This window comes from Narcine bancroftii, chromosome 1 (assembly GCF_036971445.1).
Source record: "Narcine bancroftii isolate sNarBan1 chromosome 1, sNarBan1.hap1, whole genome shotgun sequence".
NCBI lineage: Eukaryota > Metazoa > Chordata > Chondrichthyes > Torpediniformes > Narcinidae > Narcine > Narcine bancroftii.
Window position 1 is genome coordinate 249831424 of NC_091469.1, and position 21328 is coordinate 249852751.

Below are 21328 nucleotides of genomic sequence, written 5' to 3' on the forward strand. Positions count from 1 at the left end.
AACAGTGTAGTTGGAATCGGTGTTGGTAGCATCAGGTTTTGTGGGATCAGTGCTGGTGGGATTATTTTTGATGAGATTTGTGTTGGTGAAATCGGTGTTGGTGAGATCGGTGTTGGTGATATCGGAGTTGGTAGGAACAGTGTTGGTGGGATTGGTGATGTTGGGATCAGCATTTTTTGGATCAGTGTTGGTGGGATCGGTGTTGGTGAGATCAGTGTTGGTGGGATCATTGATGATGAGATTTGTTTTGGTGAGATTGGAATTAGAAGGAACAGTGTAGGTGGGATTGGTGTTGTTGGGATCAGTGTTGGTGTGATCGGTGTTGATAGGAACAGTGTTGGTTGGATCTATGTTGGTGGAAACAGTGTTGGTTGATTCATTGTTGGTGGAATCAGTGTTGGCTGATTCATTGTTGGTGAGATCAGTATTCATGAGATCAGCATTGGTGAGAACAGTGTTGGTGGCATTGGTGCTGTTCAGATCGGTGCTGGTGAGGTCGGTACTGGTGGGATGAATGCTGGTGTGATCAGACAGGAGGGATCGGTGTGGGTGGGATCAATGTTGGAGGGATCGGTGTTGGTAGCATCAGTGTTGGTGGGATCGGTGCTGGTGGGATCATTGTTAATGAGATTTGTGTTGGTTAGATCATTGTTGGTGAGATTGGTGATGGTAGGAACAGTGTAGCTGGGATTGGTGTTTGTGGGATCAATGTTGGTTGGTTCATTGTTGGTGAGATCGGAGTTGGTGAGATTAGTGTTGCAGGGAACAGTGTTGGTGGAATCGGTGTTGGTAGCATCAGGTTTTGTGGGATCAGTGCTGGTGGGATCATTTTTGATGAGAATTGTGTTGGTGAAATCGGTGTTGGTGAGATCGGTGTTGGTGATATAGGAGTTGGTAGGAACGGTGTTGGTTGGATTGGTGATGTTGGGATCAGCGTTTGTTGGATCAGTGTTGGTGGGATCAATGTTGGTGGGATCAATGTTGGTGGGATCAATGTTGATGGGATCATTGTTGGTGGCATTGATGTTGGTGAGTTCAGTGCTAGTTGGATTGATATAGGTTGGATTGGTTTTGATGGGATCAATTCTGGTGGAAACAGTTTTTGAAGGATCAGTGTTGGTGGGATTGGTGTTGGTGGGATCAGTGTTGGTGGGAAGAGTGTGGGTGGGATCGAAGTTGGTGGGATCAGTCCTTGTGGGATCAGTGCTGGTGTCAGCCGTGTTGGAGAGATCGGTGTTGGTAGCATCAGTGTTGGTGGGATCGGTGCTGGTGGGATCATTGTTAATGAGATTTGTGTTGGTTAGATCATTGTTGGTGAGATTGGTGATGGTAGGAACAGTGTACCTGGGATTGGTGTTTGTGGGATCAATGTTGGTTGGTTCATTGTTGGCGAGATCGGAGTTGGTGAGATTAGTGTTGCAGGGAACAGTGTTGGTGGAATCGGTGTTGGTAACATCAGGTTTTGTGGGATCAGTGCTGGTGGGATCATTTTTGATGAGATTTGTGTTGGTGAAATCGGTGTTGGTGAGATCGGTGTTGGTGATATCGGAGTTGGTAGGAATGGTGTTGGTGGTATTGGTGATGTTGGGATCAGCGTTTTTTGGATCAGTGTTGGTGGGATCGGTGTTGGTGAGATCAGTTTTGGTGGGATCAATGTTGGTGGGATCAGTGTTGGTGGGAAGAGTGTGGTGGGATCGAAGTTGGTGGGATCAGTCCTTGTGGGATCAGTGTTGGTGTCAGCCGTGTTGGAGAGATCGGTGTTGGTAGCATCAGTGTTGGTGGGATCGGTGATGGTGGGATCATTGTTAATGAGATTTGTGTTGGTTAGATCATTGTTGGTGAGATTGGTGATGGTAGGAACAGTGTAGCTGGGATTGGTGTTTGTGGGATCAATGTTGGTTGGTTCATTGTTGGCGAGATCGGAGTTGGTGAGATTAGTGTTGCAGGGAACAGTGTTGGTGGAATCGGTGTTGGTAACATCAGGTTTTGTGCGATCAGTGCTGGTGGGATCATTTTTGATGAGATTTGTGTTGGTGAAATCGGTGTTGGTGAGATCGGTGTTGGTGATATCGGAGTTGGTAGGAATGGTGTTGGTGGTATTGGTGATGTTGGGATCAGCGTTTTTTGGATCAGTGTTGGTGGGATCGGTGTTGGTGAGATCAGTTTTGGTGGGATCAATGTTGGTGGGATCAGTGTTGGTGGAAAGAGTGTGGGTGGGATCGAAGTTGGTGGGATCAGTCCTTGTGGGATCAGTGTTGGTGTCAGCCATGTTGGAGGGATCGGTGTTGGTAGCATCAGCGTTGGTGGGATCGGTGCTGGTGGGATCATTGTTAATGAGATTTGTGTTGGTTAGATCGTTGTTGGTGAGATTGGTGATGGTAGGAACAGTGTAGCTGGGATTGGTGTTTGTCGGATCAGTGTTGGTTGGTTCATTGTTGGTGAGATCGGAGTTGGTGAGATTAGTGTTGGTGGGAACAGTGCTGGTGGAATCACTGTTGGTAACATCAGGTTTTGTGGGATCAGTGCTGGTGGGATCATTTTTGATGAGATTTGTGTTGGTGAAATCGGTGCTGGTGAGATCGGTGTTGGTGATATCGGAGTTGGTAGGAACGGTGGTGGTGGGATTGGTGATGTTGGGATCAACGTTTTTTGGATCAGTGTTGGTGGGATCGGTGTTGGTGAGATCAGTGTTGGTGGGATCAATGTTGGTGGGATCAATGTTGTTGGGATCAGTATTGGTTGCATTGATGTTGGTGAATTCAGTGCTAGTGGGATTGATATAGGTTGGATTGGTTTTGGTGGGATCAATTCTGATGGAAACAGTTTTTGAAGGATCAGTGTTGGTGGGATTGGTGTTGGTGGGATCAGTGTAGGTGAGATCAGTGTTGGTGGGATCAATGTTGGTGGGATCAGTGTTGGTGGCATTGATGTTGGTGAGTTCAGTGCTAGTTGGATTGATATAGATTGGATTGATTTTATGGGATTGGTTTTGGTGGGATGAATTCTGGTTGAAACAGTTTTTGAAGGATCAGTGTTGGTGGGATTGGTGTTGGTGGGATCAGTGTTGGTGGGAAGCGTGTTGGTGGGATCGATGTTGGTGGGATCAGTCCTTGTGGGATCAGTGTTGGTGTCAGCCATGTTGGAGGGATCGGTGTTGGTAGCATCAGTGTTGGTGGGATCGGTGCTGGTGGGATCATTGTTAATGAGATTTGTGTTGGTTAGATCGTTGTTGGTGAGATTGGTGATGGTAGGAACAGTGTAGCTGGGATTGGTGTTAGTCGGATCAGTGTTGGTTGGTTCATTGTTGGAGAGATCGGAGTTGGTGAGATTAGTGTTGGTGGGAACAGTGCTGGTGGAATCACTGTTGGTAGCATCAGGTTTTGTGGGATCAGTGCAGGTGGGATCATTTTTGATGAGATTTGTGTTGGTGAAATCGGTGTTGATGAGATCGGTGTTGGTGATATCGGAGTTGGTAGGAACGGTGGTGGTGGGATTGGTGATGTTGGGATCAACGTTTTTTGGATCAGTGTTGGTGGGATCGGTGTTGGTGAGATCAGTGTTGGTGGAATCAATGTTGGTGGGATCAATGTTGTTGGGATCAGTGTTGGTTGCATTGATGTTGGTGAGTTCAGTGCTAGTGGGATTGATATAGGTTGGATTGGTTTTGGTGGGATCAATTCTGATGGAAACAGTTTTTGAAGGATCAGTGTTGGTGGGATTGGTGTTGGTGGGATCAGTGTTGGTGGGAAGAGTGTTGGTGAGATCGATGTTGGTGGGATCAGTCCTTGTGGGATCACTGTTGGTGGCATTCATGTTGGAGGGATCGGTGTTGGTAGCATCAGTGTTGGTGGGATGTGTGCTGGTGGGATCATTGTTAATGAGATTTGTGTAGGTTAGATCTTTGTTGGTGAGATTGGTGATGGTAGGAACAGTGTAGCTGGGATTGGTGTTTGTGGGATCAGTGTTGGTTGGTTCATTGTTGGTGAGATCGGAGTTGGTGAGATTAGTGTTGGTGGGAACAGTGCTGGTGGAATCACTGTTGGTAGCATCAGGTTTTGTGGGATCAGTGCAGGTGGGATCATTTTTGATGAGATTTGTGTTGGTGAAATCGGTGTTGATGAGATCGGTGTTGGTGATATCGGAGTTGGTAGGAACGGTGGTTGTGGGATTGGTGATGTTGGGATCAACGTTTTTTGGATCAGTGTTGGTGGGATCGGTGTTGGTGAGATTAGTGTTGGTGGGAATAGTGTTGTTGGAATCGGTGTAGGTAGCATCAGGTTTTGTGGGATCATTGCTGGTGGGATCATTTTTGATGAGATTTGTGTTGGTGAAATCGGTGTTGGTGAGATCGGTGTTAGTGATATCGGAGTTGGTAGGAACAGTATTGGTGGGATTGGTGATGTTGGGATCAGCATTTTTTGGATCAGTGTTGGTGGGATCAGTGTTGGTGTGATCAGTGTTGGTGGGATCAATGTTGGTGGGATCAGTGTTGGTGGCATTGATGTTGGTGAGTTCAGTGCTAGTTGGATTGATATAGATTGGATTGATTTTATGGGATTGGTTTTGGTGGGATGAATTCTGGTTGAAACAGTTTTTGAAGGATCAGTGTTGGTGGGATTGGTGTTGGTGGGATCAGTGTTGGTGGGAAGCGTGTTGGTGGGATCGATGTTGGTGGGATCAGTCCTTGTGGGATCAGTGTTGGTGTCAGCCATGTTGGAGGGATCGGTGTTGGTAGCATCAGTGTTGGTGGGATCGGTGCTGGTGGGATCATTGTTAATGAGATTTGTGTTGGTTAGATCGTTGTTGGTGAGATTGGTGATGGTAGGAACAGTGTAGCTGGGATTGGTGTTAGTCGGATCAGTGTTGGTTGGTTCATTGTTGGAGAGATCGGAGTTGGTGAGATTAGTGTTGGTGGGAACAGTGCTGGTGGAATCACTGTTGGTAGCATCAGGTTTTGTGGGATCAGTGCAGGTGGGATCATTTTTGATGAGATTTGTGTTGGTGAAATCGGTGTTGATGAGATCGGTGTTGGTGATATCGGAGTTGGTAGGAACGGTGGTGGTGGGATTGGTGATGTTGGGATCAACGTTTTTTGGATCAGTGTTGGTGGGATCGGTGTTGGTGAGATCAGTGTTGGTGGAATCAATGTTGGTGGGATCAATGTTGTTGGGATCAGTGTTGGTTGCATTGATGTTGGTGAGTTCAGTGCTAGTGGGATTGATATAGGTTGGATTGGTTTTGGTGGGATCAATTCTGATGGAAACAGTTTTTGAAGGATCAGTGTTGGTGGGATTGGTGTTGGTGGGATCAGTGTTGGTGGGAAGAGTGTTGGTGAGATCGATGTTGGTGGGATCAGTCCTTGTGGGATCACTGTTGGTGGCATTCATGTTGGAGGGATCGGTGTTGGTAGCATCAGTGTTGGTGGGATGTGTGCTGGTGGGATCATTGTTAATGAGATTTGTGTAGGTTAGATCTTTGTTGGTGAGATTGGTGATGGTAGGAACAGTGTAGCTGGGATTGGTGTTTGTGGGATCAGTGTTGGTTGGTTCATTGTTGGTGAGATCGGAGTTGGTGAGATTAGTGTTGGTGGGAACAGTGCTGGTGGAATCACTGTTGGTAGCATCAGGTTTTGTGGGATCAGTGCAGGTGGGATCATTTTTGATGAGATTTGTGTTGGTGAAATCGGTGTTGATGAGATCGGTGTTGGTGATATCGGAGTTGGTAGGAACGGTGGTGGTGGGATTGGTGATGTTGGGATCAACGTTTTTTGGATCAGTGTTGGTGGGATCGGTGTTGGTGAGATTAGTGTTGGTGGGAATAGTGTTGTTGGAATTGGTGTAGGTAGCATCAGGTTTTGTGGGATCATTGCTGGTGGGATCATTTTTGATGAGATTTGTGTTGGTGAAATCGGTGTTGGTGAGATCGGTGTTAGTGATATCGGAGTTGGTAGGAACAGTATTGGTGGGATTGGTGATGTTGGGATCAGCATTTTTTGGATCAGTGTTGGTGGGATCAGTGTTGGTGTGATCAGTGTTGGTGGGATCAATGTTGGTGGGATCAGTGTTGGTGGCAATGATGTTGTTGAGTTCAGTGCTAGTTGGATTGATATAGGTTGGATTGGTTTTATAGGATTGGTTTTGATGGGATCAATTCTGGTGGAAACAGTTTTTGAAGGATCAGTGTTGGTGGGATTGGTGTTGGTGAGATCAGTGTTGGTGGGATCAATGTTGGTGGGATCAATGTTGGTGGGATCAATGTTGGTGGGATCACTGTTGGTGGGATCAGTGTTGGTGGCATTGATGTTGGTGAGTTCAGTGCTAGAGGGATTGATATAGGTTGGATTGGTTTTGATGGGATTGGTTTTGGTGGGATCAATTCTGGTGGAAACAGTTTTTGAAGGATCAGTGTTGGTGGGATTGGTGTTGGTGGGATCAATGTTGGTGGGATCAATGTTGGTGGGATCAATGTTGGTGGGAATACTGTTGGTGGGATCAGTGTTGGTGGCATTGATGTTGGTGAGTTCAGTGCTAGAGGGATTGATATAGGTTGGATTGGTTTTGATGGGATTGGTTTTGGTGGGATCAATTCTGGTGGAAACAGTTTTTGAAGGATCAGTGTTGGTGGGATTGGTGTTGGTGGGATCAGTGTTGGTGGGAAGAGTGTTGGTGGGATCGATGTTGGTGGGATCAGTCCTTGTGGTGGGATCAGTCATGTGGTGGCAGTGTTGGTGGCAGCCATGTTGGAGGGATCGGTGTTGGTAGCATCAGTGTTGGTGGGATCGGTGCTGGTGGGATCAGTGTTGATGGGATCAATTTTAGTGGGATCATTGTTGGTGGGATCATTGTTAATGAAATTTGTGTTGGGATCAGCATTTTTTGGATGAGTGTTGGTGGGATCGGTGTTGGTGAGATCAGTGTTGATGGGATCAATTTTAGTGGGATCAATGTTGGTGGGATCATTGTTCGTGGCATTAATGTTGGTGAGTTCAGTGTTAGTGGGATTGATATAGGTTGGATTGGTTTTGATGGGATTGGTTTTGATGGGATCAATTCTGGTGGAAACAGTTTTTGAAGGATCAGTGTTGGTGGGATATGTGTTGGTGGGATCAGTGTTGGTGGGAAGAGTGTGGGTGGGATCGAAGTTGGTGGGATCAGTCCTTGTGGGATCAGTGTTGGTGTCAGCCATGTTGGAGAGATCGGTGTTGGTAGCATCAGTGTTGGTGGGATCGGTGCTGGTGGGATCATTGTTAATGAGATTTGTATTGGTTACATCGTTGTTGGTGAGATTGGTGATGGTAGGAACAGTGTAGCTGGGATTGGTGTTTGTGGGCTCAGTGTTGGTTGGTTCATTGTTGGTGAGATCGGAGTTGGTGAGATTAGTGTTGGTGGGAGCAGTGTTGGTAGAATCGGTGTTGGTAGCATCAGATTTTGTGGGATCAGTGCTGGTGGGATCATTTTTGATGAGATTTGTGTTGGTGAAATCGGTGTTGGTGAGATCAGGGTTGGTGATATCGGAGTTGGTAGGAACGGTGTTGGTGGGATTGGTGATATTGGGATCAGTATTTTTTGGATCAGTGTTGGAGGGATCAATGTTGGTGGGATCATTGTTGGTGGGATCAATGTTGGTGGGATCAGTGTTGGTGGCATTGATGTTGGTGAGTTCAGTGCTAGTGGGATTTATATAGGTTGTATTGGTTTTGATGGAATTGGTTTTGGTGGGATCAATTCTGGTGGAAACAGTTTTTGAAGGATCAGTGCTGGTGTGATTGGTGTTGGTGGGATCAATTCTGGTGGAAACAGTTTTTGAAGGATCAGTGTTGGTGGGATTGGTGTTGGTGGGATCAGTCCTTGTGGGATAAGTGTTGGTGGCAGCCATGTTGGAGGGATTGATGTTGGTAGCATCAGTGTTGGTGGGATCGGTGCTGGTGGGATCATTGTTAATGAGATTTGTGTTGGTTAGATCGTTGGTGGTGAGATTGGTGATGGTAGTTACAGTGTAGCTGGGATTGGTGTTTGTGGGATCAGTGTTGGTTGGTTCATTGTTTTATGAGATCGGAGTTAGTGAGATTAAGCTTGTTGGGAACAGTGTTGGTGGAAACGGTGTTAGTAGCATCAGGTTTTGTGGGATCAGTGCTGGAGGGATCATTTTTGATGAGATTTGTGTTGGTAAACTCAGTGTTGGTGAGAACGGTGTTGGTGATATTGGAGTTGGTAGGAATGGTGTTGGTGGGATTCGTGATGTTGGGATCAGCATTGTTTGGATCAGTGTTGGTGGGATCAATGTTGGTGGGATCAATGTTGGTGGGATCAGTGTTGGTGGCAATGTTGTTGGTGAGTTCTTTGCTAGTGGGATTGATATAGGTTGGATTGGTTTTGATGGGATTGGTTTTGGTGGGATCAATGCTGGTGGAAACAGTTTTTGAAGGATCAGTTTTGGTGGGATTGGTGTTGATGGGATCGGTGCTGGTAGCATCATTGTTGGTGAGATCGGTGCTGGTGGGATCATTGTTAATGAGATTGTGTTGGTTAGATCGTTTTTGGTGATATTGGTGTTGATAGGAACATTGTAGCTGGGATTAGTGTTTGTGGGATCAGTGTTAGTTGGTTCATTGTTGGTGAGATCGGAGTTGGTGAGATTAGTGTTGGTGGGAACAGTGTTGGTGGAATCAGTGTTGGTAGCATCAGGTTTTGTGGGATCAGTGCTGGTGGGATCATTTTTGATGAGATTTGTGTTGGTGAAATCGGAGTTGGTGATATTGGAGTTGGTAGGACCGGTGTTGGTGGGATTGGTGATTTTGGGAACAGCATTTTTTGGATCAGTGTTGGTGGGATCAGTGTTGCTGAGATCAGTGTTGGTGGGATCAATGTTGGTGGCATTGATGTTTGTGAGTTCAGTGCTAGTGGGATTGATATAGGTTGGATTGGTTTTGATGGTATTGGTTTTGGTGGGATCAATTCTGGTGGAAACAGTTTTTGAAGGATGAGTGTTGTGGGATTTGTGTTGGTGGGATCAGTGTTGGTGGGAAGAGTGTTGGTGGGATCGACGATGGTGGGTTCAGTCCTTGTGGGATCAGTGTTGGTGGCTGCCATGTTGGAGGGATCGTGTTCGTAGCATCAGTGTTGGTGGGATCTGTGCTGGTGGGATAATTGTTAATGAGATTTGTGTTGGTTAGATTGTTGTTGGTTAGATTGGTGATGGTAGGAACAGTGTACCTGGGATTGGTGTTTTTGTGATCAGTGTTGGTTGGTTCATTGTTGGTGAGATCGGAGTTGGTGAGATTAGTGTTTGTGGGAACAGTGTTGATGGAATTGGTGTTTGTAGCATCAGGTTTTGTGGGATCAGTGCTGGTGGGATCATTTTTGATGAGATTTGTGTTGGTAAAATCGGTGTTGGTGCGATCGGTTTTGGTGATATCGGAGTTGGTAGGAACGCTGTTGGTGGGATTGGTGACGTTAGGATCAACATTTTTTGGATCAGTGTTAGTGGGATCGGTGTTGGTGAGATCAGTGTTGGTGGGATCAATGTTGGTGGGATCAATGTTGGTGGGATCATTGTTGATGGGATCAGTGTTGGTGGCATTGATGTTTGTGGGTTCAGTGCTAGTGGGATTGATATAGGTTGGATTGGTTTTGATGGGATTGGTTTTGGTGGGATCAATGTTGGTGGAAATGATGCTGATGTAATAGGTGCAGGTGACATCAGTGTTGGTGAGATGAGTGCTGATGCGATCGGACAGGAGGGATTGGTGTTGGTGGGATCCATGTTGGAGGGATCAGTGTTGGTGGGAAATGGTGTTGTTGCAATCAGTGTTATTGGGCTCATGGTTGATGTGATCAGTGTTTGTGAGATTGGTTTGGGTGGGATCAGTGTTAGTGGGATCAGTGTTGGTGGGTTTGGTGCTGGTGGGATCGGTGTTGGTGGAATTGGTGTTGGTGGGATCAGAGTTGTAGATATTGATGTTGGTGGAATCATTGTTCATGGGATCAGTGTTGGTTAGATGAGTGCAAGTGAGGTAAGTGTTTGTGGGATCAGTGTTGGTGGGATGTGTGTTTGTGAAATCGGTGTTGGAGGGATCGATGTTAGTGGAATTGGGGTTTGTGGAATCAGAGTTGGTATGATCGTTGTTGGTAAATTCAGTGTTGCTGGGATTAGTTTTGGTGGGAATGGGGTTGTGATCAGTGTAAGTGGGATCGGTGTTGGTGAGATCAGTAATGGTGTGATCGGTGCTCAAGGGATCGGTGCTCAAGGGATCATTGCTGGTGGGTTTGGTGCTGTCGGAATTGGTGTTAGTGAGATCGGTACTTATGGGATCAGTGCTGGTGTGATCGGTGCTGTTGGGATCAGTGCTCAAGGGATCAGTGCTGGAGGGATTGGTGTCGGTGGAATCCATGTAAGAGGGATCGGTGTTGGTGGGATTGGTGATGTTGGGATCGGCATTTTTTGGATCAGTGTTGGTGGAATCGGTGTTGGTGAGATCAGTGTTGGTGAGATCAATGTTGGTGGGATCAGTGTTGGTGGCATTGATGTTGGTGGGTTCAGTGCTAGTGGGATTGATATAGGTTGGATTGGTTTTGATGGGATTGGTTTTGGTGGGATCAATGTTGGTGGAAATGATGCTGATGTAATAGGTGCAGGTGACATCAGTGTTGGTGAGATGAGTGCTGATGCGATCGGACAGGAGGGATTGTTGTTGGTGGGATCCATGTTGGAGGGATCAGTGTTGGTGGGAAATGGTGTTGTTGCAATCAGTGTTATTGGGCTCATGGTTGATGTGATCAGTGTTTGTGAGATTGGTTTGGGTGGGATCAGTGTTAGTGGGATCAGTGTTGGTGGGTTTGGTGCTGGTGAGATCGGTGTTGGTGGAATTGGTGTTGGTGGGATCAGATTTGGAGAGATTGATGTTGGTGGAATCATTGTTCATGGGATCAGTGTTGGTTAGATGAGTGCAAGTGAGGTAAGTGTTTGTGGGATCAGTGTTGGTGGGATGTGTGTTTGTGAAATCGGTGTTGGAGGGATCGATGTTAGTGGAATTGGGGTTTGTGAAATCAGAGTTGGTATGATCGTTGTTGGTAAATTCAGTGTTGCTGGGATTAGTTTTGGTGGGAATGGGGTTGTGATCAGTGTAAGTGGGATCGGTGTTGGTGAGATCAGTAATGGTGTGATCGGTGCTCAAGGAATCGGTGCTCAAGGGATCATTGCTGGTGGGTTTGGTGCTGTCGGAATTGGTGTTAGTGAGATCGGTACTTATGGGATCAGTGCTGGTGTGATTGGTGCTGTTGGGATCGGTGCTGTTGGGATTGGTGCTCAAGGGATCAGTGCTGGAGGGATTGGTGTTGGTGGAATCCATGTTGGAGGGATCGGTGTTGCTGGGATTGTTGATGTTGGGAACGGCATTTTTTGGATCAGTGTTGATGGGATCGGTGTTGGTGAGATCAGTGTTGGTGAGATCAATGTTGGTGGGATCAGTGTTGGTGGCATTGATGTTGGTGGGTTCAGTGCTAGTGGGATTGATATAGGTTGGATTGGTTTTGATGGGATTGGTTTTGGTGGGATCAATGTTGGTGGAAATGATGCTGATGTAATAGGTGCAGGTGACATCAGTGTTGGTGAGATGAGTGCTGATGCGATCAGACAGGAGGGATTGGTGTTGGTGGGATCCATGTTGGAGGGTTCAGTGTTGGTGGGAAATGGTCTTGGTGCAATCAGTGTTAGTGGGCTCATGGTTGATGTGATCAGTGTTTGTGAGATTGGTTTGGGTGGGATCAGTGTTAGTGGGATCAGTGTTGGTGGGTTTGGTGCTGGTGGGATCGGTGTTGGTGGAATTGGTGTTGGTGGGATCAGAGTTGGAGAGATTGATGTTGGTGGAATCATTGTTCATGGGATCAGTGTTGGTTAGATGAGTGCAAGTGAGGTAAGTGTTTGTGGGATCGGTGTTGGTGGGATGTGTGTTTGTGAAATTGGTGTTGGAGGGATCGATGTTAGTGGAATTGGGGTTTGTGGAATCAGAGTTGGTATGATCGTTGTTGGTAAATTCAGTGTTGCTGGGATCAGTTTTGGTGAGAATAGGGTTGTGATCAGTGTAAGTGGGATCGGTGTTGGTGAGATCAGTGCTGGTGGGATCAGTGCTCAAGGGATCATTGCTGGTGGGTTTGGTGCTGTCAGAATTGCTGTTAGTGAGATCGGTGCTTATGGGATCAGTGATGGTGTGATCGGTGCTGTTGGGATCGGTGCACAAGGGATCAGTGCTGGTGGGATTGGTGCTGGTGGGATCAGTGTTGGTGAGATCAGTGCTGGTGGGATCAGTGCTGGAGGGATTGGTGTTGGTGGAATCCATGTTGAAGGGATCGGTGTTGGTGGGAAATGGTGTTGGTGGGATCAGAGTTCGAGGGATTGGTTTGGGTGGGATTAGTGTTAGTGGGATTATTGTTGGTGGGACCATTGTTGGTGGGATTGATATTGGTGGGCTCAGTATTGGAGAGATCAATGTTGGTGGAATCAATGTTCGTGGGATCAGTGTTGGTGAGATGAGTGTGGGTGAGATCATTGTTTGTGGGATCAGTGTTGGTGGGATGTGTGTTGGTGGAATCAGTGTTGGAGGGTTCAATGTTGGTGGAATTAGGGTTTGTGGAATCAGTGTTGGTATGATAGTTGCTGGTTGATTCAGTGTTGGTGGGATCGGTGTTGGTGGGAATGGTGTTTTTGGGATCAGTGTTGGTGAGATCGGTGTTGGTGAGATTGAAGTTGGTGGGAGCACTGTTGATGGGAATAATGTTGGTGGGATTGGTGTTGGTAGGATTGGTGCTGGTGGGATCAGAGTTCATGGGATAGGTTTGGGTGGGATTAGTGTCAGTGGGATTAGTGTTGGTGGGATCATTTTTGGTGGGATCGGAGTTCGTGGGATTCGCTTTGATGGGATTGGTGTTGGTGGGATTGGTGTTGGTGGGATCATTGTTGGTGGGTTTGGTATTGGTGGGCTCAGTGTTGGAGAGATTGATGTTGGTGGAATCAAGGTTCGTAGGATCAGTGTTGGTGAGATGAGTGCGGGTGAGATCAGTGTTTATGGGATCAGTTTTGGTGGGATGTGTGTTGGTGGAATCGGTGATGGAGGGATCGATGTTGGTGAAATTGGGGTTTGTGGAATCACTGTTGTTATGATAGTTGCTGGTGGATTCAGTGTTGGTGGGATCGGTGTTGGTGGGAATGGTGTTTTTGGGATCAGTGTTGGTGAGATCGGTATTGGTGAGATCAAAGTTGGTGGGAGCACTGTTGGTGGGAACAGTGTTGGTGGGATCAGTGTTGGTAGGATCAGTGTTGGTGAGACTGGTTCTGGTGGGATCAGTTCAGGAGGTATCAGTGTTGGTAGGATTGTTGCTGGTGGGATCGGTGCTGGTGAGATCAGTCCTACTTGGATCATTAATGGTGGAAGAATTGGTGCAGTTGGGATCGGTGCTGTTAGGATCAGAGCTGGTGTGATGGTGTTGATGGGACCAATGTTGGTGAGATCGGTGTTGGTGGCATCAGTGTTGGTGAGATCAATGCTGGTGGGATCAGTGTTGGTATTGGTGTTGGTAATATGCGGGTTGGTGAGATCAGTGTTGGTGGGAAATGGTGTTGGTTGGATCAGAGATTGTGGGATTGGTTTGGGTGGGATTAGTGTTACTGGGATTAGTGTTGGTGGGATCGGTGTTGGTGGGAAATGGTGTTGGTGGGATCAGAGTTTGTGGGATTGGTTTGGGTGGGATCGGTGTTGATGGGATTGGTGCTGGTGGGATCAGAGTTCGTGGGATTGGTTTGGGTGGGATTAGTGTTAGTGGGATTAGTGTTGGTGGGATCGGTGTTGGTGGGATCATTGTTGATGGGATCAGAGTTTGTGGGATTCATTTTGATGGGATTGGTGTTGGTGGGATCATTGTTGGTGGGATTGGTATTGGTGGGCTCAGTGTTGGAGAGATCAATGTTGGTGGAATCAACGTTCATCGGATCAGTGTTGGTGAGATGAATGCGGGTGAGATCAGTGTTTGTGGGATCAGTGTTGGTGGGATGTGTGTTGGTGGAATCGGTGTTGGAGGGATTGATGTTGGTGGAATTGGGGATTGTGGAATCAGTGTTGGTATGATAGTTGCTGATGGATTTAGTGTTTGTGGAAATGGTGTTTTTTGGGATCAGTGTTGGTGAGATCTGTGGTGGTGAGATCGAAGTTGGTGGGAGCACTGTTGGTGGGAATGGTGTTGGTGGGATCAGTGTTGGTGGGATTGGTTTGGGTGGGATTAGTGTTAGTGGGAATAGTGTTGGTGGGATCGGTGTTGGTGGGATCATTGTTGGTTGGATCAGAGTTCGTGGGATTGGTTTTGATAGGATTGGTGTTGCTGGGATTGGTGTTGGTGGGATTGGTGTTGGTGGGATCAGTGTTGGTGGGATTGGTTTGGGTGGGATTAGTGTTAGTGGGATTTGTGTTGGTGGGAACGGTGTTGGTGGGATCATTGTTGGTGGGATCAGTGTTCGTGGGATTGGTTTTGATAGGATTGGTGTTGGTGGGATTGGAGTTGGTGGGATCAGTGTTGGTGGGATCGGTGCTGGTTAGGTCTGTGTTGGTGGAATCGATGTTGGTAGGATCATTGTTAGTGAGATTGGTGTTAGTGAGATCAGTGTTGGTGGAAATGGTGTTGGTGGGATTGGTGCAGGTGGGATCGGTGTTGGTGGGATCATTGCTGGTAGGATCCGTGCTGGTGAGAACAGGCCTAGTGGGATTATTGATTGTGGTATCGGTGCTGGTGGCAACAGTTTTGGTGGGATCGGTGCTGGTGGAATTAGTGCTGGAGGGATCGGTGGTGTTAGGATCTGAGCTGGATGGAGGGATGTTGGTATGTTCGGTGTTTATGGAACAGTATTGGTGGGATCAGTGTTGATTAGATTGGTGTTTGTGGGATCGGTGTTGGTGAGATGAGTGTGGGATCAGTGTTTGAGGGATTGATGTTGGAGGTATTAATGTTGGTGAAATCAGTGTTAGTGGGATTGGTGTTGGTGGGAACAGTGTTGGTGAGATTGGTGTTGTTGGGATCAGTGTTGGTGAGATGAGCATTGGTGAGATCAGTGTGGGTGGGATCAGTGTTGGTGAGATCGGTGTTTGTGGGATCAGTGTTGGAGGGATTGATGTTGGAGGGATAAGTGTTGGTTAGATGTGTGTTGGTGAGATGAGTGGTGGTGAGATGAGTGTTGGTATGATCGGTGTTGGAGGGATCAATGTTGGTGGAATTAGGATTTGTGGAATCAGTGTTGGTATGATAATTGCTGGTGGATTCAGTGTTGGTGGGATCGGTGAGAATGGTGTTTTTGGGATCTGTGTTGGTGAGATCGAAGTTGGTGGGAGCACTATTGGTGGGAATGGTGTTAGTTGGATTGGTGTTGGTAGGATCGGTGCTGGTGGGATCAGAGTTTGTGGGATTGGTTTGTGTGGGATTAGTGTTAGTGGGATTAGTGTTGTTGAGATAGGTATTTGTGCGAATGGTGGGATCGATATTTGTGGGATCAGTGTTTGAGGGATCGTTGTTGGAGGTATCAGTGTTGGCGAAATCAGTGTTAGTGGGATTGGTGTTGGTGGGAACAGTGTTGGTGAGATTGGTGTTGGTGGGATGAGCGTTGGTGAGATCGGTGTTGGTGGGATCAGTGTTGGTGAGATCGGTGTTTGTGGGATCAATGTTGGTGGGATCGGTGTTGGAAGGATTGATGTTGGAGGGATAAGTGTTGGTGAGATGAGTGGTGGTGAGATGAGTGTTGCTGTGATCGGTGTTGGTGAAATAAGTGTTGTTGAGATAGGTGTTTGTGGGATAGGTGTTTGTGGGATTGGTGTTGGTGGGATCAGTGTTGGTGGGATCGGTTTGAGTGGGATCAGTGTTGGTGGGAAGAGTGTGGTCTGATTGATGTTGGTGGGATCAGTGCAGGTGGAATCAGTGTTGGTGAGATGAGTGTTGGTGGGATCAGTGTTGGTGCAAACAGTTTTGGTGGGATTATTGTTGGTGAGATCGGTTGGTGAGATCAGTGTTGCTGAGATTGGTGCTGGTGGGATCAGTATTGGTAGGATCAGTATTTGTGTGATCGGTGTTCATGGGATCGGTGTTTATGAGATCGGTGTTGGTAACATCAATGCTGCTGGGATCGGTGTTGGTGAGATCGGTGTTGGTGGGATCAGTGTTGGTGGGATTAGTTTTGGTGGGATCAGTGTTGGTAGGATCGGTGTTGGTGAGATCAGTGCTGGTGGGATTGATGTTGGTAGGATCAGTGTTGGTGGGATCGGTGCTGGTGGGATATGTGATGGTGGGATCGATGTTGCTGAGCCCTTTTGTTGTTCACCAGCATGTGGCCAGACCTCTCTGCAGCAGGCTGGTTTCAGAGGATAACAGTTTACTTCTTGGAGGCAGGTTCCTCTGTATTTACCACCCTCCCCCCACACACCTTCCAAGTCAGCTGTGTACACCTCTGGCCTGTAATCCAATCAGCAGCTTTGACTTGCAAAATTTACCAACACATATGTAAGGGAAACAGAACTCCGGTAGCCTCATCAGCTTCAGCGGTGGAATTGTCAGCCATCCTGACTTTTTCAGTGCCTCTTTGAGACACCAGCCATCTCTCCAGTGGGCCCTATCTTGGTGAGGTCAACCTCTGTCGACTGGCAAAGCTTCATCTCCCACTTCTCTCGCCGCCCCCAATCCTGTTCCGTAAGTGGCTGCCTTTAACGTTCCTTCCGATTCCTCTTTGTGAGTTTGTCCCCTCCTCTCCTAGGCTCTGAGTCTCGCATCTGGTGCAGAGGGTCTCATCTTTATGTGCACACTTGGAAGGGATGCTATGATGGTGGAGGTAGGGTCCACCACTCTTTTTCCTCATGTCCTCTGAGCTGGATAGGACAGTCTGCTTCCTACCACTTCAGGGGAGTTGTTTGTCATCATCTTATGGAGATTGTTGTGATGCCTGGATGTCTGCGGAAGCTCTCTCTCTCTCTCTCTCCTTCTCTACCCCTGCCCCCCGCCCCCATCCCTCTATAGCTTCCAAATTAAACTAAAACTATGTTTTATGCAGCTGATAGATATTCCTCTAATCTCATTTCCATGTGTCTATTTTCAATGGCACTATTAATCTGCTTCCACCACTCCTCCTGGCACCCCAATCCTCGCACCCACCACTTTTCATGTAAAATAGTTGCCCGATGCTTCTCTTTTAAACTTCCTACCCCATTAAAAGAAAAGTGTGCAATTCTTTCTACCTGGGGAAAAAATCCTGACTGTCCACCCTATTGCTGCCCCTCATGATTTTATCCACCTCTCTCAGGTCTCCCCTCAACCTACTGCACTCCAGAGAAAACAACCCAACTGTTCAATTTTTCCCCATAACTCGTACCCTCCAAACCAGGCAACATCCTAGTAAACCTCTTTTCCCCTCTTTCTAAAGCCTCCACATCCTTCCTGTGATGGGGCAATCACAATTGCAAACAGTATTCCAAGTGTGGCTTAACCAAATATTTATAGATCTGCACAGGAGCTCTTAACTCAATGCCCTGCCCAGTGCACCATGCACCTTTTTTGCCACCTGATCTACTTGTGTGACCATTATCAATGAACAATAGACAGGGACCCCCAGATCCCTCTGCTTTCTCTCTCTCCCCATCTCTCTCCCTCTGTCTCAATCTCTCTTTCTTTTCCCCTCTCTCCCCATCTCTATCTCTCCCTCTCTCTGCCTCTCTCACACCCTATATCCTACCCTTTTCTTTCTTTCCATCTCCTTCCTTCCCTCCTTTTTGTTTCCTACCCTTTTTTTCCTTTCCCCTCCCCTTTCTCTCCCCATCACTCCCCTCTCCTATTGTGTCTCCCTCTCCCTCCCTCTCTGCTTCTCTTCCCTCTCCTCTCTCCCCTTTCTATCTTCCTCTCTCTCCCCATCATTCTCCTTCGCCTTCTCCATCTCTCTCCCACTAAACCCTTCCCCTTGCAGCCCACCTGCCCGTCCTGACCACACTGATCAGAGTCCTCTCTCCTTGCCGCCTACCTGCCCGTCCTGACCACACTGATCAGAGTCCTCTCCCCTTACCGCCCACTTGCCCCTCCTGGCCACACTGATCAGAGTCCTCTCCCCTTACCACCGACTTGCCCCTCCTGGCCACACTGATCAGAGTCCTCTCCCCTTACCACCCACTTGCCCCTCCTGGCCACACTGATCAGAGTCCTCTCCCCTTACCACCCACTTGCCCCTCCTGGCCACACTGATCAGAGTTCTCTCCCCTTGCCGCCCACCTGCCCATCCTGACCACACTGATCAGAGTCCTCTCCCCTTACTGCCCACTTGCCCCTCCTGGCCACACTGATCAGAGTTCTCTCCCCTTGCCGCCCACCTGCCCATCCTGACCACACTGATCAGAGTCCTCTCCCCTTGAAAGCCAACAATACTGTTTTTGGAAGTGAGAGTGTTCCCGTCGTGAATAATTCCCTGGCCCTGGGCAATGTAACCATTCATTACTAAGATGCAGCCCCCAGTTTGTTGGAGGAAGTCAGCAGGTCGAGCGGGAAGAGTGGGCTCAGTTGTCTCCAGGAAGGATCCCTGGACCTTCTCTCTCCCCGCACATGGTTGGGAAAGTTGGCCGCCTCCGCCCGCTGGATCGCAACTCACCGCCGCGGCTCTCTCCATCGCTGCCCAGGTAGGTGTAGTACTCCGGCTGCCTGTACACGTCGCTGACAATTTCCTCGGGGTACTGCAAGTGGGAAGAGACACACTCAAAACCAGCGCTGTGCCAGGACAAGTCTTGAAGAATGCCACCGAGCCAAAGCAGCCCTTGCTTACCGGCGCGATGAGATAACCTTCCATAGCTCTTCCCGATCGCAGGGCGGACGGGGCAGGGGTCGGGCTAGTTCAGGCCACCGAGAACATCCCCAACGTCCTACCGTGGAAGGAGCGGACGAGTCGAGGCAGGCACGGGGCTTGGGTGCGTCTGACACTTGGGTCAGCACCGACCGGCAGATAAACAGGAACCTCCTGATCGGAGTTTCTGCCCCGGACTCCACCCCTAAGCGCAGCCAGTCCAGGACTCGGGACTCGCCCCGACGGACAGGACCCTCGGGAAAGTTTGGCATTTGACAGCGGTGCGTGATACACCTGGTGCTTGTCCCCCGGGACACGCAGCGGGCTGCATTTCTGTAGCGCCGCTTTACCATCTCGATGAGCCAGGTACCGCTTCCCTCTGGGTTTGCGGGGACCCCGCTGCTGACGTGCAGACCTATGGACGGATACATTTTTGGCAGCAGACCGGGACGGAGATGGGGGAGTCAGGACGGCGCCGGCAGGGAGAGTCCTCGCCACGTGGCCCAGGCGCCAGGTGGGACAGACACACCGGGGTCGTTCACACTGGCGAGGGTCTTCCTCCGGCGGGTTGCTGCAGCCGCCCGCAACCCACCCCGGCCCTGGATATCCTCCCTCTTCTGCCCCCACCCTTCCTGGTGGCTTTTCTCACCTATTGTTACTCTTCCACATCTTTACTCTCCCTCCCATTTATTACTCTGCCATCCTTGTTACTCTTCCTTTCCGATGTTACTATACATCCCCATTTTTATCTCTCCCATTACAGTATACCTCTCTTATTGTTACTCTCCCTTCCACAATGTTACTATGTCTCCCCATTGTTACACTCCCTTCCCCAAAGTTGCTGTCTCCCTATTGTTACTCTCCCTTCCCCAATGATATTATGTCTCCCTATTGTTACTCTCCCTTCCCCATTGTTACTGTGTCTCCCTATTGTTACTCTCCCTCCCCATTGTTACTGTCTCCTCATTGTTAGTCTCCCTTCCCAATGTTACTATGTTTTCCCATTGTTACTCTCCCTTCCGCAATGTTACTCTTGCTTCCCCAATGTTACTATGCCTCCCTATTGTTACTCTCCCTTCCCCAATGTTACTATGTCTCCCTATTGTTACTCTCCCTTCCCCATTGTTACTATGTCTCCTCATTGTTACTCTCCCTTCCCCAATGTTACTATGTCTCCCTATTGTTACTCTCCCTTCCCCAATGATATTATGTCTCCCTATTGTTACTCTCCCTCCCCATTGTTACTGTCTCCTCATTGTTAGTCTCCCTTCCCCAATGTTACTATGTTTTCCCATTGTTACTCTCCCTTCTGCAATGTTACTCTCGCTTCCCCAATGTTACTATGTCTCCCTATTGTTACTCTCCCTTCCCCATTGTTAGTATGTCTTCCCATTGTTACTCTCCTTCCCCATTGTTACTATGTCTCCCCATTGTTACTCTCCCTTCCCCAATGTCACTATGTCTCCCCATTGTTTCTCTCCCTTCTGCAATGTTACTCTCGCTTCCCCAATGTTACTATGTCTCCCTATTGTTACTCTCCCTTCCCCATTGTTAGTATGTCTTCCCATTGTTACTCTCCTTCCCCATTGTTACTATGTCTCCCCATTGTTACTCTCCCTTCCCCAATGTCACTATGTCTCCCCATTGTTTCTCTCCCTTCCCCAATGTTACTCTACCTTCCCCAATGTTACTATGTCTCCCTATTGTTACTCTCCCTTCCCCATTGTTAGTATGTCTTCCCATTGTTACTCTCCTTCCCCATTGTTACTATGTCTCCCCATTGTTTCTCTCCCTTCCCCAATGTTACTCTACCTTCCCCAATGTTACTGTCTCCCCATTGTTACTCTCCCTTCCCCAATGTCACTATGTCTCCCCATTGTTTCTCTCCCTTCCCCAATGTTACTCTACCTTCCCCAATGTTACTATGTCTCCCCATTGTTACTCTCCTTCCCCAATGTCACTATGTCTCCCCATTGTTACCCTCCCTTCCTCATGGTTACTATGACTCCCCATTGTTACTCTTCCCCATTGTTACTCTCCCTTCCCCATTGTTACTCTCCTTCCCCATTGTTACTATGTCTTCCCATTGTTACTCTCCCTTCCCCAATGTTACTCTCCCTTCTCCAATGTTACTCTCCCTTCCCCAATGTTACTATGTCTCCCCATTGTTACTCTCCTTCCCCAATGTTACAATGTCTCCCCATTGTTAATCTCCCTTCCCCATTTTACTATGTCTCCCCATTGTTCCTCTTCCTTCCACATTGTTACTCTCCCTTCCACATTGTCACTCTCCCTTCCACATTGTCACTCTCCCTTCCCCATTGTTACTCTCCCATCCCCATTGTTACTCTCCCTTCCCCATTGTTACTCTCCCTTCCCCATTGTTACTCTCCCTTCTCAATTGTTACTGTGTCTCCCTATTGTTACTCTCCCATCCCCATTGTTACTCTCCTTCCCCATTGTCACTATTTCTCCCTATTGTTATTTTCCC

The 21328-nt window shown here is 48.0% G+C and overlaps 2 protein-coding genes across 2 annotated transcripts in view; both read right to left on the reverse strand.

The window, feature by feature from the left end:
* The window catches only part of spi1b (Spi-1 proto-oncogene b), a 92311-nt gene extending 73376 nt beyond the window's left edge, over window positions 1-18935 (reverse strand). The window contains exons 1-2 of the mRNA XM_069894374.1: window positions 18820-18935; window positions 18649-18730 (exon numbers count right to left, since the gene is read on the reverse strand). Coding sequence (XP_069750475.1) covers window positions 18649-18730; window positions 18820-18843 — 106 coding nt within the window. The 5' untranslated portion in view covers window positions 18844-18935. The remainder of the gene's footprint in view (window positions 1-18648; window positions 18731-18819) is intronic.
* Window positions 8036-12439, reverse strand: LOC138754093 (mucin-2-like). The gene is made up of 6 exons (XM_069917916.1): window positions 11718-12439; window positions 10761-11618; window positions 9819-10661; window positions 9045-9719; window positions 8653-8956; window positions 8036-8569 (listed from the first exon to the last, which is right to left on the reverse strand). Exons 1-6 carry the CDS (start codon window positions 12437-12439, stop codon window positions 8036-8038), a joined length of 3936 nt encoding a protein of 1311 aa, XP_069774017.1.
* Window positions 18936-21328: the final 2393 nt, after the last annotated feature.

Bases quoted from the DNA above. Each gene is read 5' to 3' on its own strand.
- LOC138754093 (XM_069917916.1), bottom strand. From the start codon at position 12,439: ATGGTCCCACCAACAATAATCCCACTAACACTAATCCCACCCAAACCA. The intron at 8,957-9,044 runs GTCGATCCCACC...TGTTTCCACCAG, and splicing joins CAAGGACTGAACCCACCATC to AATTGATCCCACCAAAACCA. The intron at 8,570-8,652 runs GTTCCCACCAAC...CACTAATCCCAG, and splicing joins ACACTGATTCCACCAACACT to CTACAATGTTCCTATCAACA.